Source organism: Mastigoproctus giganteus, chromosome 7, assembly GCF_048544385.1.
Source record: "Mastigoproctus giganteus isolate SK-2022 chromosome 7, ASM4854438v1, whole genome shotgun sequence".
Lineage (NCBI taxonomy): Eukaryota > Metazoa > Arthropoda > Arachnida > Uropygi > Thelyphonidae > Mastigoproctus > Mastigoproctus giganteus.
In genome coordinates, this window is record NC_143581.1 from 35,371,536 (window position 1) to 35,387,023 (window position 15,488).

The 15,488-nt window shown below is 36.8% G+C and overlaps 1 protein-coding gene across 4 annotated transcripts in view; it reads left to right on the forward strand.

Moving 5' to 3' along the window:
* The window catches only part of Spg7 (SPG7 matrix AAA peptidase subunit, paraplegin), a 300,063-nt gene that overhangs the window by 77,190 nt on the left and 207,385 nt on the right, over nt 1-15,488 (forward strand). For all 4 annotated transcript variants that reach the window (XM_090377613.1, XM_090377614.1, XM_090377612.1 and 1 more), the window contains one exon: nt 12,843-13,079. In XM_090377613.1, coding sequence (XP_090233739.1) covers nt 12,843-13,079 — 237 coding nt within the window. The remainder of the gene's footprint in view (nt 1-12,842; nt 13,080-15,488) is intronic.

Consider the following 15,488-nt stretch of genomic DNA (forward strand, 5'->3'; position numbering starts at 1 on the left):
GCTGACTGATGACCCAAACTGCACCTGTGGCGAGAGTGAAGACTGGGCACACATTCTATATGAATTTATAATTTATGACATCCCCAAAACAGGGCTAATAGCAAGATTGGCCCCTTCTCAGGGGAGAAGAACATCTGTTCATCATAGAAGAGGAAAACTGTGAAGCCTTTACAACCTTAACACAGAAAGCATTCGAAATGTGCAGAATTATCCAAAGAAGGGCAATTCAGCCGCCCCCCCAGCAATTAAACAATAATCAATAGTAAAAAATGCCCACATTTCACACCATGCCCAGATGATGGCTTAAAAGTATTCTGCACCCTGACAGAAACCTGACATGACAAAACCTGATTGATGTGTGTATCCCCCATGACTACCCTGCCATGTGTAGGAACCTGGGGCACACCAAATAAGCAACCATGTAGGGGAGGGATATGTACAAGCAGCCACAGAAGCAGATTAGCTGAAAAATATCAGTAAACTAGTAGCAAGGAGATGCAATGTAGAATAAATGAATGGATGAGAATGAAAGACAATGAATAGGCTGGTCACTGAGTGAATTGGGAATTATGGTAGAAGTGAATAAATGTCAGTTTTGGTGAAAGAAAGAGTGAGAGTGAATGAGTGTTATGGTGAATGGGAATGAGTGGAAGAGCAAATGTTATTGGCTTAAAGAATACAAAGTTAATAATAACTTATCTTACTTTATATACTAACAATACAAACACTATCACTGCATTCTCCCCTGGCCTGCAAAAAAACTTGCAGCTAGGCCTGCACCACAGCTGAAGAATAACAGTAAGTTGAGGTGTCCAGAGAGTGCAATACAGTGCAGAAAACCAGTCTCCTCCCCTCCCTGCCTGGGGAGGGGTTTTAAAGGAACCAGGTTTGAGTACCCAGTTCAGACCACCAAATGCCGTGTTGTGTTGATTCCGGTAGGATGGTAAAGCTGCCCATCCTGCTCTGGGGGTAGAATATGTCAGCTGGCAGTGGGGGGGTGAAGAGACACATTTACTTCATTCATAATCTTCATTCTCACTCTACTTGCATTCTATTTGCAAAAAAAAATAATATATATATATATAGATTTTTTTTTTCACTCATTCATTTTTTCGCACACACCAGGGGGGATGAATGGTGTGTAATGTAAATTTAAATACTAATGCATAATAGTTAAGCTAAATAAGCAAGAATATAAAAGATTAAAGCCAGGATTAGTGTGTACTTAACTTTTAGAACACAAACATTTATGGTTTGTGTTCTATTTTCACACACGCTTACTCTCTCATTTGTTCTTCTGGCTTTCATTTCATTTTTTGGCGCCTCCGTAGCCAGGTGGGAAGGAGCAGCAGTGCGTAGCACACACTTCTTGATTAGACCGGGCTTCGAGCCCGTCACCACCAAATACGGAGGATGCGAAAGGTCAGGGAATGACCACCGCATATCTCGGAGCAATATGGCCTTAGTTGCTAATGCTCCTAAAAACCAAATAACAAATAACAATCATTTCATTTGTTCGACTCTTGCTTTCTGCTCTTTTTCGGTGTTCAGCTCTTTTTTTGAAAAAAAAGCTGAACACCGAAATTAGGTGGCCAGGCCTGCTAGAGTACTTAAATAATCTATTGGGTGCCTGACCTGCCTCCTCGTAGCAAAGTGTGGGTAATGGTGGGTCCCAATAGGGGCCCAATGGCTAAATGGTCAGAGAAACAACAGAACATAACACTACACAACAAACCACTCCCCACACACTTTTTAAATCTCTGGCCTCCACAGAGTTCTGTGTCACATGTACAAAGAATACAGTGCAGAGATGGGGGAAACTCCTGGTGCCATCAGACAACTTTTCACTGTGATGCAACTGCCAGCAGAAATCCCAAGATCTTTAGGTTTAGGCTGGATTTGTCTAGGTGTAGATATCTTCTCTCCCCCCCCCCCCGTTTTTAGAAAGATTTCAATCGCATGGGAATAATCCAGGTTCCCATTTCAATTACAATAACAAATTAATTGCCACTGCTTATATTCCTCACTATCCAGGCTTTTTGCATATCTTGCTGGGATGTTGCGATGCTGCCATATTGGTTGTATGCATCTCCCTGGCAGGAAGTTGCAGTCAGTTTTCAGAGTTAAATCTGTCATTCCCTTGCTGCAATGTACATATTCCCATTTTTTGGATCACATGACCGGATTGTGGGGCATGTTATGTTAGCAAGTCAGATTGGAAGCTTTGCAGTTGCATCTCTGAGCTATATGTCAGACCAACTTTTCCCACTCTGCTGTTGTTTAGCATTTTTGGTGTGAATCACAACTTGCATTCCAGTGTTGAAATTTTGGATCATGCACATGATTCCGGTCATTGTTTCTGGTTGGAAGTATTTCGTATAGTTGTGGAAGGCAATCACGGAGGCCTCATTAGCCCTATTATGGAAATGGCTATTTTACAACATGATGAGAGACGGCAAGCTTATGTGACAAATGTACATCATCCTGCTTCTGCAGTCTAATGGCTGATGTTTTGTCCCTCCGTCCCCATTTTTTTCTCTGTTTCTTTTTTTTTTTTTTTTTTCTCCCACCATTCACAATGTGTGTTGTGGCACGTGTGTGTATGCTGCTCTGCAAAATATAATGATGCTATGTCATATTACTTTTCTTCAGAGTTGATAAAATAAAGGAGCACATCACTCAGAAAGCTTCTTATTTTATATTTGTTTTTATTGCCTTTAGTTTTTTTTTATCACATTTATTTATTCTATTCTTTTTAATATTTCTGTGTATTGTACTTTATTTTCACTGTTTTTTTAATAAAGTTTTATTTTATATTTTTGTTTTATTGGTAATTACAAGATTTGTTTCAATATGCTTATTCCCAACACATTAAGCTTTGTTGCTAAAGAATATGGAATATGGATACAGGATCACCTAGACAAGACTGCAATAATAGTTCAGACACAGTATGGGTTTGTTATGGGGAAGTATTGTCTGACCAATTAGATTGGATACTACGATGTGGTCGCAAAGGAACTGGATGCAAAAAATAATTTTGATATCATATACAGTCAGTCCTTGTATAACACGTGTTTACATTACACGAATTCGATCATACACGATTTATAAATAGAGGAACGATATCTTATATAACACGTGTTATACAAGGACTGACTTTATTCGCTTATGCACGATTCGTTTATGCACGATTCGCTTATGCACAATTTGCCTTTGTGTTTACAAGAAATGGCAGTTGAACGCAACACGATAGGAATTAAGAGAAGATTCTGAAAATGTATTTGTTTTTTATATCAGTGAAGGGGAAACACATTTCACCATAATAATGTAAAAACCAACACAATTCCAGCTATCGGTATAATCGCAAATGCAATTCGATCGAGTTTACTACCAGTTTATAACAGATTCCACTAGCAGAAACGCAACTGGAAATTGTTTTTATTGTTTTATGGTAGCAACCCCTAGAAATGTGCTTTAGTAAAATGTGAGGTGTTAATAATGTATCTCTGCCTTTACGGTCTTGTTTATTCAGTTGCTACACACGCTCAGCTTTGTTTATGTGTATCAAGCGTGCCTCCTCGTTTTGTAATTGTGCTTTATTCCCTAGAAATGAGTAAAATACTAAAAGGTGTGAAAAGGAAGCGTCCTGGTGACGACACTGCAGATTCAGAGAGAAAAAGAAAAGCAATATCGCTAAACTGAGACGGACTGGGTCAAAAATTCTTACCCGGGAAAATTTGTAGTGGCCTCATACTATGGCTTATGGCCAAAATCACACCGGCCTCTGGCCCACCGGGGTTTTCCCGGTAAGGCTTATGGCCAGTCCGCCTCTGTTGATAGAGAAAAATATGAAATTGTGAAACGCTTTGAGCGAAATGAAAGACCATGTGATATTGCACGTGCTACATACCTAAATGAGGCAACGCCAGGAATTACAAAGAATGCAGAGAAAATAAAAAACTTTCATAGCAGGAACAACTCAAAGTGTAATTAAAATCCATTAGATTAAGACACAAAGAATTGGAAGAGGAATTTTTGATTATGTAGTTGTAATAAAATACGTAAGTATTTTATTACGATTATTTATTGTGTTTGGTAATGTTTTGGTTATAAATGTGTGTTCAATCTTGGGTGGTTGGCACCTAACCCTATTTTTCCCATAGGGCCTGTTGTTTATATTGCACAATTTTGCATTGCACGAGAGTTTCTAGGAACACAACTATTGTGTTATACGAGGACTGACTGTACTTGGATTTCAGGAAAGCTTTTGATACTGTTGCTCATGGAAGACTGTTGTACAAATTGGAGCAGTACGGCATTAAGGGCAAGTTGCTGCAATGGATAAAGAGCTGGTTGAGTGGGAGACGGCAGAGAGTAGTAATAAATGGACACTGCTCTACGTGAACTAATGTTATTAGTGGAGCCCCTCAGGGTTCAGTGCTGGGCCCATTGTTGTTTTCTGTATTTATAAATGATATTGATGAAAGTATATCAGGCTTAGTGTTGAAGTTTACAGATGATACAGAAGTTGTCAGGGTTGTTAAAGACACTAAGGACAGTATGCTACTGCAACAGGATCTAGTAAAGTTGGGCAGATGGGCTGAGAAGTGGCAGTACTGCATATGGGCAGCAGTAACCCAAGAGAAACGTACCAGCCGTATGGTAGTACACCCAGGGAGGTGGAGAATGAAAGACCTGGGGGTAATTGTGCAGTTCTCTGAGCAGTAGAGACTGGCTGCCAGAGCAGGTCATGGAGTTTTGTCAATGATGTATCGGAATTTTGCTAGCAGAGACAAGGAGGTGATTGTCCCTTTGTATAAGGCAATGATCAGGCCACACCTTGCGTACTGTGTACGTGTATAGGTATGGAAGCCTCATTTTAGGAAGGATGTAGAGTTGCTATAACAAGTACAGAGAATTGCAACAAGGTTGGTGAGAGGAAGAAAGGTTTAAATTCTGCAAGTTGTGGCATTTGGAGACTAGGCACCTAGATTCTTGCTCAGAAGTAAGAACCGGAGGGGGCATCGATTCAAATTGAGGAAAGACAGTTGTAGAATAGATGTGCGGAAGTTTGCCTTTAACCAACAGGTAGTTGATTGCTGGAACAGACTTCCATCTATCGTTGTGGAAGTTGATAGCTTAAATAAATTTAAGGCTGAACTAGACAAACATTTGGAGTGACTGGATGTGTGAAATGGGAAGGTTTTTTTATTTTTTTTTTGGCTGATGCTGTATAAGCTTGCTTTCTTGCATCATATGCCTCAAGTAATGTTAATGTTAATGCCAGCTGCAAGGCATTTCTGTCCTTTTCCCTCCAACTGAAAAATGATCATTTACTTGTGAAATTTGTATTTCAGATGTTTCAGTAATATCAGGTTGTTGTGAGTTGATAAAGAATTCAAGCAGCATTTGAAAGCTCCTCATGATTTCTAAATGGTCTAAGCAAGGGGATACGACAACTTTATCATGAATAACATGTCTGGCAGTTTTTCATTTTATCATGTAACTGAAGATTTTTATTGCTATGGATTCTTGGGTATTTTGCAAGAATACCAACCCATCTGCCCTTGCCATTTTCCCCTAATTATGAGTTTATATGATTACTTTGTGACATTACCGGCTACGTACATAATGGACACTTTAAGTGTTTTATACTATATTTGAATTGGTGCCTCAACCGTAAAGTTTGTCAAGGTTGCATGAGGTACCTTTCCAGTTGTGATATGTGAAATTATAATTGAAAGATCACTGGCATAACATATTTTGTGAAACTCTGCTTTTAGTGTATCTCCACATTGTAGAGACCTGTCAAATGTAGGTATTCATAAAAGAAGAAATCTATCAAATTTTTATGTCTGTGTTTGTTTCCAGAACTGCATGCATCCCTTTGTACTTGACATCTGGAAGAGATAGCAGTTTTGTACATAGAGTAAAAGTTACTTAAACAGTTCTAATTTTTGTTGAAGTTATGGTCATGATATCGAGAATAGATATTGCAAGGTGGACTTAAGATGCTTCTACAATTATTTCTCCAAGTTGATTCTTTCCATCTATTTTTAACAAGTAGTATTTGTGTGAATTTGATACAGATGATTGCAGTTTTCTATAGAACTTTGTTTGATGCGACTCAGATACAGATTACAGTCAACTGCTAAAAATGTGTTGAGTAAATAATGTGCCTTGATGTTATATCGGATGGTATAGGTCAGGAATCTGCTTCCTGTGTTATCTCCTAATAGAATGTGTCTGATTTTTAAAATGATTTTTTTCTTTAATTTTTTTTTTTTTTTTTTAAGATATCTGCTATGCTCATGAGAGAACTATCAACATTATCATGTTGGAATCTCATCTGAAATTTTACTCATTTGTAGATAAGTAATATTTCTCTGTGAATTTTTTTTTTAATAACTACAAGTATCTGAAAAGATGCCAAAATTTGAATATTTGTCTTTGGTATGCTGCATTCATTATGTTGCTTTCATAATGGCTACTCTGGGCTGACCTAAGAGTGAATGGAGGATATCACACATACATTTGATCTTAACATCTATACAACTCATGTTCTGATTTTACAAAATGAAAATTTATTTTCATTGGACTGTAACATTTCTTTGCCTCCTTTACTCAGTCAGAATTGTACAGCTTTCTCTCTGTTCACAAATGAGATCATTTTTTGGAAATGGCTGGTCTAATTGAGTGTTGTTACTCTTTGACTGATTGGTATACTCTTTCTTATTAGACAGCTACTCAATGTTGTGTTTCTTATTTTGTCACTGTAAGTGGTTTCTACAAAATAATCAACACTATCGCTACAACCATCAGAGAGCCACACAGTCAGGTCACATGTATTGATCATCTGAACTGTTATAGACTTGGACTGTTATCTTGCATTGCAGGTTACAGAACGTTTACAGAATTCCATGTCAAGAGCACCCAGGAGTATCTTATATCACAGAGACTAAAAGGAATTGCCACTTCTGAAAAAGTATCTTCTTGCCGTTTTTTTGCTTATTGCTTCCCTTTACATCTCCAAATGAAATGCATATGTGAATCCTTCTTACCCACCACTCCTTGAACCTCTCCACAGTAGCTGTTATAATTGAAGCTTTGCATTGCACCACCTACAGAAATTCAAATTTTGGCCTTTTTATATATATATAAGTTAGTAGTCGTGAAGGGCAATGTGCTAACGTTCAGTACTAGTAATGCTAATTATGGAGAACAAAGGGCAAACGGAACAGAAATTGCTATCACAGTGAACAAAGAAGGGAGCTTTCATGTATACCACGCTGCATGTGGTATACGTGAAAAGTATGTGCGGCGTATATTTCATGTCAGAAACAGAGGCTATACCCACTTATTGCCGTTTCCTTCTTTGATTTTGGTGGCTGACCCTTGAAAAAGGCGCTGAGGTCACAGGACGAACAGCACTAAGTTATTTTTAGTGATTCTTATTATTCCTTATTACTTCTCCTTTATCTTAGCTCCCTTCTTTGTTCACCATGATAGCGATTTCTGCTGTTTGCCCTTTGTTCTCCATAATTAACGTTACTAGTACCATAATAGTAGTAGTAGTGGCATGTCATGCAAGAAAGCAAGTGTATGAGTTTATGCAACATCAGCCAAAAAAAAAAAAAAAAAAAATCACACCATTCCCTCCAAATGCCTGTCCAGCTCCTCCTTAAATTTATTCAACCTATCAACTTCCACAACGACAGATGGAAGTTTGTTCCAGCAATTAAGCACCCGCTGGCTAAAGGCAAATTTCCGCACATCTATTCTACATCTGTCCTTCCTTAATTTGAATTTATGCCTCCTTAGGTTCGTAATCTGAACAAGTGGAAGGATCCCATCAGAATTCAGCGTGCTCAACCCATTCAAGGCCTTATACACCTCAGTCAGATCACCGTGCAGGTGCCTAGTCTCAAGCCATTGCAATTTGCAGAATTTAAGCCTCTCTTGCTAAGAGGATCCCTTCATTCCCCTCACCAATCTTGTTGCCCTTCTCTGTACATGCTCAAGTAAATCCACATCCTTCCTAAAATGAGACCTCCAGACCTGTACGCAGTACTCAAGGCGTGGCCTGACCATTGCCTTATATAGAGGGACAATCACCTCCTTCTCCCTGCTAGCAAAATTCCTATATATCATTGACAAAACCCCATGACCTGCCCTGGCAACCTGTCTGAATTGCTCAGAAAATTTCATATCTGACTGCACAATTACTCCCAGGTCTTTTTCATTTTCTACCACCTTAAGTGTAGTACCACACAGTTGGTACATTTCTCTGGGGTTACTTCTACCCGTATGCAGTACTTTGCATTTGTCAAGGTTAAACTTCAGTTGCCACTTCTTAGCCCATCTGCCCAAATTATCTAGATCCTGTTGCAGTAGCATACTGCCATTACTGTCATTAACAGCCCTGCCAACTTTGTATCATCTGCAAACTTCGACATTAAGCCTGATATACCTTCATCAATATCATTGATAAATATACAAAACAACAGTGGACCCAACACCGAATCCTGTGGGACTCCACTAATAACATTAGTCTACAAAGAGCAGCACCCATTGATTACCACCCTCTGTCTTCTCCCACTTAACCATCCTTTTATCCATTGTAGCAACTTACTCTTAATACCATTCTGCTCCAATTTGTACAATAGTCTTCCATGCGCAACAGTGTCAAAAGCTTTCCTGAAATCCAAATACAGGCATACCTCGGTTAACGTTACCTCTGATAACGAAGCCTCGATATAACGAAGTCGGCAATTTCAAGCCCCATTTAACATAAAAAAATATTCCAATTTAAGACCAACGCCCGACAATCATTCGATTGGTGACTGACGGCGACTCGTTACGTATTCCCGAGCTGCGGGCGTGTCTGTTATAACAGTTTTTCGCGTCAATCGCATAATTTAGTTGTTGTTTACATGATTGACGTTGTTTCAGTGTGGCGCATTGCAATAATCGACGTAGGTTCTTTGTAGCATTACATAACGTAGATTTTGTAAATTTTAATAGAAATATTTTTGTTTTAGTTAATTAAAATGTCAGAATCAAAGAAAAGAAAAGCAATTTCTTTGGAATTAGTTTCCAAAGAAATTGCTAAATATCGTACGACGTGTTGAAAGCGGCGAAAGAAAATCCGATGTGGCACATTCTTTAGGATTAGCGCAATCAACTTTAACAACCATACTAAGTCAATCAGAAAAAATAAAACAGTCTGCTCAGAATTGTACAGATGTTACAGCGGCAAAATTAACTCGCTTAAGGAATCCAATTTTAGAAAAAATGGAGAAAATGTTAAGTTTGTGGATAGATGATATGTCACAACGTCATATGCCTTTAAGTCAAATTGTGATTCAAGAAAAAGCATTATTTTTGTTTAATCACCTGAAATCTAAACAAACTGAAGAAATTACGGAAACCTTTAGGGCTTCTCGTGGTTGGTTCGAGAAATTTAAAAAAACGGGCCAGTGTAAAATTAACAGGAGAAGCTGCAAATAAGTTTCCAGAAAAACTAAAGGAAATAATTGAACGTGAAAATTTTCCACCAAATTTGGTGTTCAATGTTGATGAAAGCGGTTTGTTCTGGAAACGGCTACCAACAAAAAGCTTCATTTCTATTGAAGAAAAATCAGCTGCTGGGTTCAAAGCAGCCAAAGACCGTTTAACGTTACTCTTTGGATCAAATGCCTCTGGCAATTATAAATTAAAATTGTTATTAGTTTACCATTCAGAAAATCCGAGGGCGTTAAAAGGTAACATAAAAATGAATTTACCTGTAATATGGAAAGCAAATAGAAAAGCGTGGGTTACCAAGGAGTTATTTACTGATTGGTTTGTTAACCACTTTTGTCCTGGAGTAAAACGGTATTGTCAAAAAAAACAACTTTGAAGAAAAAGCTCTTTTGTTGTTAGACAATGCTCCGGGACATCCTACTGATCTTAACACGTTGGACACATGCATTCCTGTCAAAGTTGTGTTTCTTCCAGCAAACACAACTTTCCTGATTCAACCATTGGATCAGGGAGTAATAGCATCATTTAAAGCTTATTATCTGCATCGAATTTTAAGCAATTTACCTGAACTAGAGGATAAAGAGGAAATGACAGTTAAAACTTTTTGGAAAAACTACACCATTAAAAACGCAATTGAAAACATTGATAGTTCTTGGAAAGAAGTCGCTAAGAAATGCTTAAATGGAGTTTGGCGCAAAATATGGCCAGAAGTTGTACTAGAAGAAGAAAATAACATCCAAGAAATTAGAAATGAAGTTATCCAGATGGCTCAATCAATAGGTTTCGAAAATGTCGATGAAGAGGATGTTAGAAATTTATTGAATGCAGAAGATGATGGTTTTTCAGTGGAAGATTTAGAAAACCTTGTTAGCAACGAAGACAAAGATAATGAAGGCGAAGTTAAAGAAGTTCCTGCCGAAAAAGTGTTAACAACCAAAGATTTAAAAAGGTGCTTAAATGACATTGAAAACGTTTTAAATTTTTTTAGTGAAAATGATCCTGATTTAGGAAGAAGTGTTATAGTTAAGCGATCAGTATTAAATGCAATAACTCCTTATAGGCCATTGTTAAATGAAAGAGAAAAAAAGCATAAACAATCAACTTTAACCTCATATTTTAAAATGTGATTTCACTTTGTATGTAAGTTGACTGTTATTTAATAAAACTTTTCTTTGTTCGAAAAAAAGCTTTTCATTTTCTTTACGTAGGAACGTATCCCTATTCTGGCCATAGTATTTTTACCTCTGAAAACGAAGTTTCGCTTAACGAAGTAATTTCGTGGAACGCATCCTATTCGTTAATCGAGGTATGCCTGTATATGATATCAAAATTATTTTTTGCATCCAGTTCCTTTGTAATCACATCATAATATCCTATCAAATTTGTCAGACAAGACTTTCCCTTAACAAACCCATGCTGTGTCTGAATTATTGCTGCAGTCTTGTCTAGATGATCCTGCAATGCATCTTTAACCAATGACTCCATTATTTTACCCGTAACAGAAGTAAAACTAACTGGTCTGTAATTACTCGTGTCACCCTTCGATCCCCCTTTGTGAATTGGGGATACATTTGCACATCTCCAGTCCGTGGGAACCTCCACTGAGTCCAAGGATGCTCTCATAATTATGGCTAAGGGTTTGCTTAGTTGTTTTGCCATCTCCTTTAATATAATTGGATAGATCCCATCCACCCCAGGTGCTTTTCTTATGTTTAACTTCAACAATTTCTCCTCCACTTTGCTCTCAGTTATTACAAAATTATTAAGTATCCTGCTACAATTTGATAACCTTCTGCCATTTTCAAACCTTAATAATTCCTCATGTGTGAATGTAGATGCAAAATACTCATTCAGTTTGTTTGCTATCTGAGCAGGATCATCAACAGTCGAACCATCAATGTCAAGTGGACCAATCAGATTCATTCCCTTCCTTTTAGAGTTTATATAAGTAAAGAAATCCCTGCTGTTTTTCTTAGCATCTTTTCCCAAGGATTTCTCGTAATCTGCCTTCGCCTGCTTAACCTCCTTTGTAACCTGATTACAGACTAACTTATATCTGCCATAGGCTTCTGAGTCGCTTGATAATTTATATGCATCCCATGCATTTTTCTTCTCTGTTACGAGTCTCATTAGTTCATTAGATAACCATTTAGGCCTAAACCTTGAACAATATTTCTTAACAGGTATGAAACTTTTAGTAGCTTCCACGATTAATTCCTTGAATGCTTCCCACTTAGAATTTACTGTTGGTAACATCGTCAGTTGATCCCACTGTGCAGAATTTTAAAACTGTCGGAGACCACTGTACTCACCTTTATGGAAGCAAAAACCCTTTCCTTTACCCCTGATGGTAATTAAATCTTTAAGTAACTCCCACATCAGTACACTGTGATCACTGTCACCTAGTGGTTCCTTTATCTGCAAATTCTTAATACGTTAGCACACTGCCCTTCATGACAACTAACTTATGTAGCAATTATGGTTGTTGGGTGCTTTCTGCATATAACAGTGTCCCAGGTCCATAATCCATTATTATTATTTATTATTAATAATATCTTAAACTGTTACTTCCTTTAAAACATATATATATATACCTACCTGCATTCATAATTCAGATTGATTCGTAATTCATCATCTGAATAAGTAATCCCTGGTTATTCAGATGACGTTTCAATATGGTAACACTGATTATTCCTTTGTTGGTATATTTACGGGTGTGTGTGTGTGTGTGTACACGTACGTACTGAGAATCCTTTTTTGTAATGTATGTACAATTGAGAAATTCATTATTTCAACACATTTCATTAGCATATTAATAGTTAAACAGGATTATTATTTTAATGTATATTGAACTTTGTTTGTTCTTATTTTGCTATCTGCAAATTGCAGAAGCAAATTTCTGAAATCAATAATCCTTTTAAATCACAATTTTTGCCAATTCCTCAAATATCAGTTTTTCTAGTTCTGTTCTTTTAATAAAATACACAGGTACATATGGTTCTTTGCATAGTTTTATACTTAATGATACCCAGTTTATTGTGGAAATAGTTAAAATTTAGAGTAGAATAAATAATCATGAAAATCAGTGTTTGATGACTTTTCCAAAAAAATAATAAAATGGATATATTCAAACATTGTTTCTAAAAAGAAAGGGGGTTCTGTGGCTTTCAAAGCTGAGAAACACCATTCTGGAGTAATAATTGTTGTTTACCGATAAAAAAAAAAAAATAAATTCCTAATTTTTTATTTTGAATATTTATTACTTTGTTTAATTCCTACTTTGTTTTGAGATTAGCTAACCTTCCTCTTGTTTTTAGGCTGAGCATAAAACATATCACATGAATATTGTGGACGTTGAAAAGTTTGAAGAAAAACTTCGTCAAGCAGAAGAATATTTAGGTATTCATCCAAATCAGAGAGTGCCAGTGGTATATGAGCGAAATCAGGAAAGTACATGGCTTTTACTTGTTTCACTAATTGCAGTGGCACTTATGATTTTGCTAATGTTTCGCACTGGTCAGATCAAGATAACTGCTTCAACTACAGATTTTTTTGTAAGAAAAATTTCAGTATTTAAAAATGTTTTTTTTGCTTGATCATTTGAGCTTATTTGTTGTTGTTGTTGTTTTTTTGCTAGAAATATAAATGAAATTTCTTCCTTATATGAAGATTATTTCACATTCAACTAATAAAATTACCCCAGTCATCTTATACGAATAATCTTATGAAAAAAAGATCATGTCATGGTTGCACTTACAAAGAAAATTAAGCATTAAATATGTTATAGAGGTTAGGGCAAAAGCCTTGGGTTTGTATGTAGCTGTGAGCAAATTAGATTTGCTACAGATGTATTAATCTCATATTGTGAAGGCACTTCACAAGTTTTCCTGGCATTACACTATGCACTTTAAATAAAAAGCACTACTTCAGTCAATATGTGGAAGTAACACACGCTATTGCCCATGGGTAATTCTCCACTGGTGCAGTGCAATACTTCAGTTGCTCTGGTACTGTAGGTTTTTTGCTTACAACTAAAGCTCACAACAGTTGTAAAAAAAAGTTATTAATCAATCCAAACTTGAATTTGAACAGATTAAGAGTAGAAAAAACTTGCTTCTTGTCCAAGTGGTTTTGTCAAGTGGAATGTTTTGGGAAGTATTCTAGTCTCTTGCCAAAACTATTGGCTGCAGCTTCTGTCCATGTATAGTTCCACTGCTGTTAGAACCTGATGGTTCTTTTTCATCCTCAGCTAAAGATGAAGCTGGCTTACCTAGCATCCTACTCTTCTTCTCTTTTATTGATGATCTTGGTAAACCTTCTCCTCTTACCATTCCCAGTACATTGAACTCAGTGGTCTTCCTACAGAAGGATGTTAAAAGAATCCTGGATGACATTTTTACACTTGTTTTCAAGACCTATGCTCCTGAGCTTACTTCCGTTCTGTGTTGCCTTTTTACACTTTCCTATTCACTTGTGTTTCTCCTTCTACTTTTTAATATTCTCATTCCAGTGAGTTCCTAAAATGTGTGACAAATCTGTACCTCTAGTTGTACAAGTGTTGTTCCTCTGCACTTACTTGTTGTCTTCAGGTCAATCCCCTTAAACTATCTTGAAAATCACTAATTGTCAACATGGATTCTGTTGTGTCAATTCACAGATGATATGCTGGCTTATGTCACTCATCTTTTGGCAAATTCAGTGGAAAAATTTGGTGAAACTCAAGCAGTTGCCCTTGGCATTTCTAATGCTTATTATTATATTTGGCATAAAGATCTTCTAAACAAGCTCCCATCTTATGACCTGCTAACTTGTTTTTGCAATTGGGTATCCAGTTTTCTCTCAGACCACTCACTGAGTGTCATGGTAGATGACTTATTGACTTCTTACTTCTTTGCTGATTCTGGTGTTCCCATAGTTGGGTCTTTCTCCCACTCTTTTCCCCTCTTGTATATCAATAATCTTCTTCCACTGATTATAAATCCTATCCTTAGTTTTGATAATGATAGCACACTACCTTTCCACCTTCCAATTTGAGAAACCTTGTCTTACAAAAACATCTTCAACTTTTCAGATATCCTCCACCAAGTCCTTAAATGCTACTCTCTAGGTGATTCCTCAGTGAAAGAAAACTTAACTTTAACCACTTTAACTTCAAACCCCCTTATTTCTTGCAAAAATGAGTTAGTTGCTCCTTTGCTTGTGTTCGATGACAGATTTCTAGATAAAATCACATATCTCTATTAGAGATTACTGCGATATTTGATCTCTCTCTCCCTCTCTCTCTCTCTCTCTCTCTCTCTCGGCATAAGTACACCACAAATATTGCTTCCTCTGCACCTAGAAAAACTGGTTTTCATTTTTTCTTTAGTGTTACTTTTCTTCTAAATAACTTCTCACTCTGTTCAAATCTGCCCTGCCATGAAATACTGTTTCCACATGAGAGGGCTTCCAAAACCTCTCTCAAGCTTCTAGACTCCATTCAAAAGAGGGTAGTCATGTTAATTAATGACTTCTCTTACAAAGTCTTTCTGTCTTGTAGACATTCAGTTTCTGCTACATGCCTTTTCTGTAGATACCACCACATAGTCACCATCCAATTAGAAACTCAGAGAACCAACTTTCTCTTCCTTATTTATCCCTTTTACTTCTTTACAGAAGTAAAAGGGATAAATGAAGAAGAGAAAGTTGGTTTTCAAGTTTGTCAACAAGTATCTGCTTCCTTCTCAACCTACAACCCATACACAGTACTAAGTAATATAGGTTCTAATACCTTTCATGATTGGGGTTTTCATATATATATATATATATATATATATCTCCAATATTTTAAATTAAATAAAATAAAACATAAGCCATTTGGCTTATGTTTTATTTTATTTAATTTAAAATATTGGATGTATTTCAGCTTCATATGGAGGAATTGCATGTCGCTGCCTCTAATGAACGCCTAATTATTTATTTAT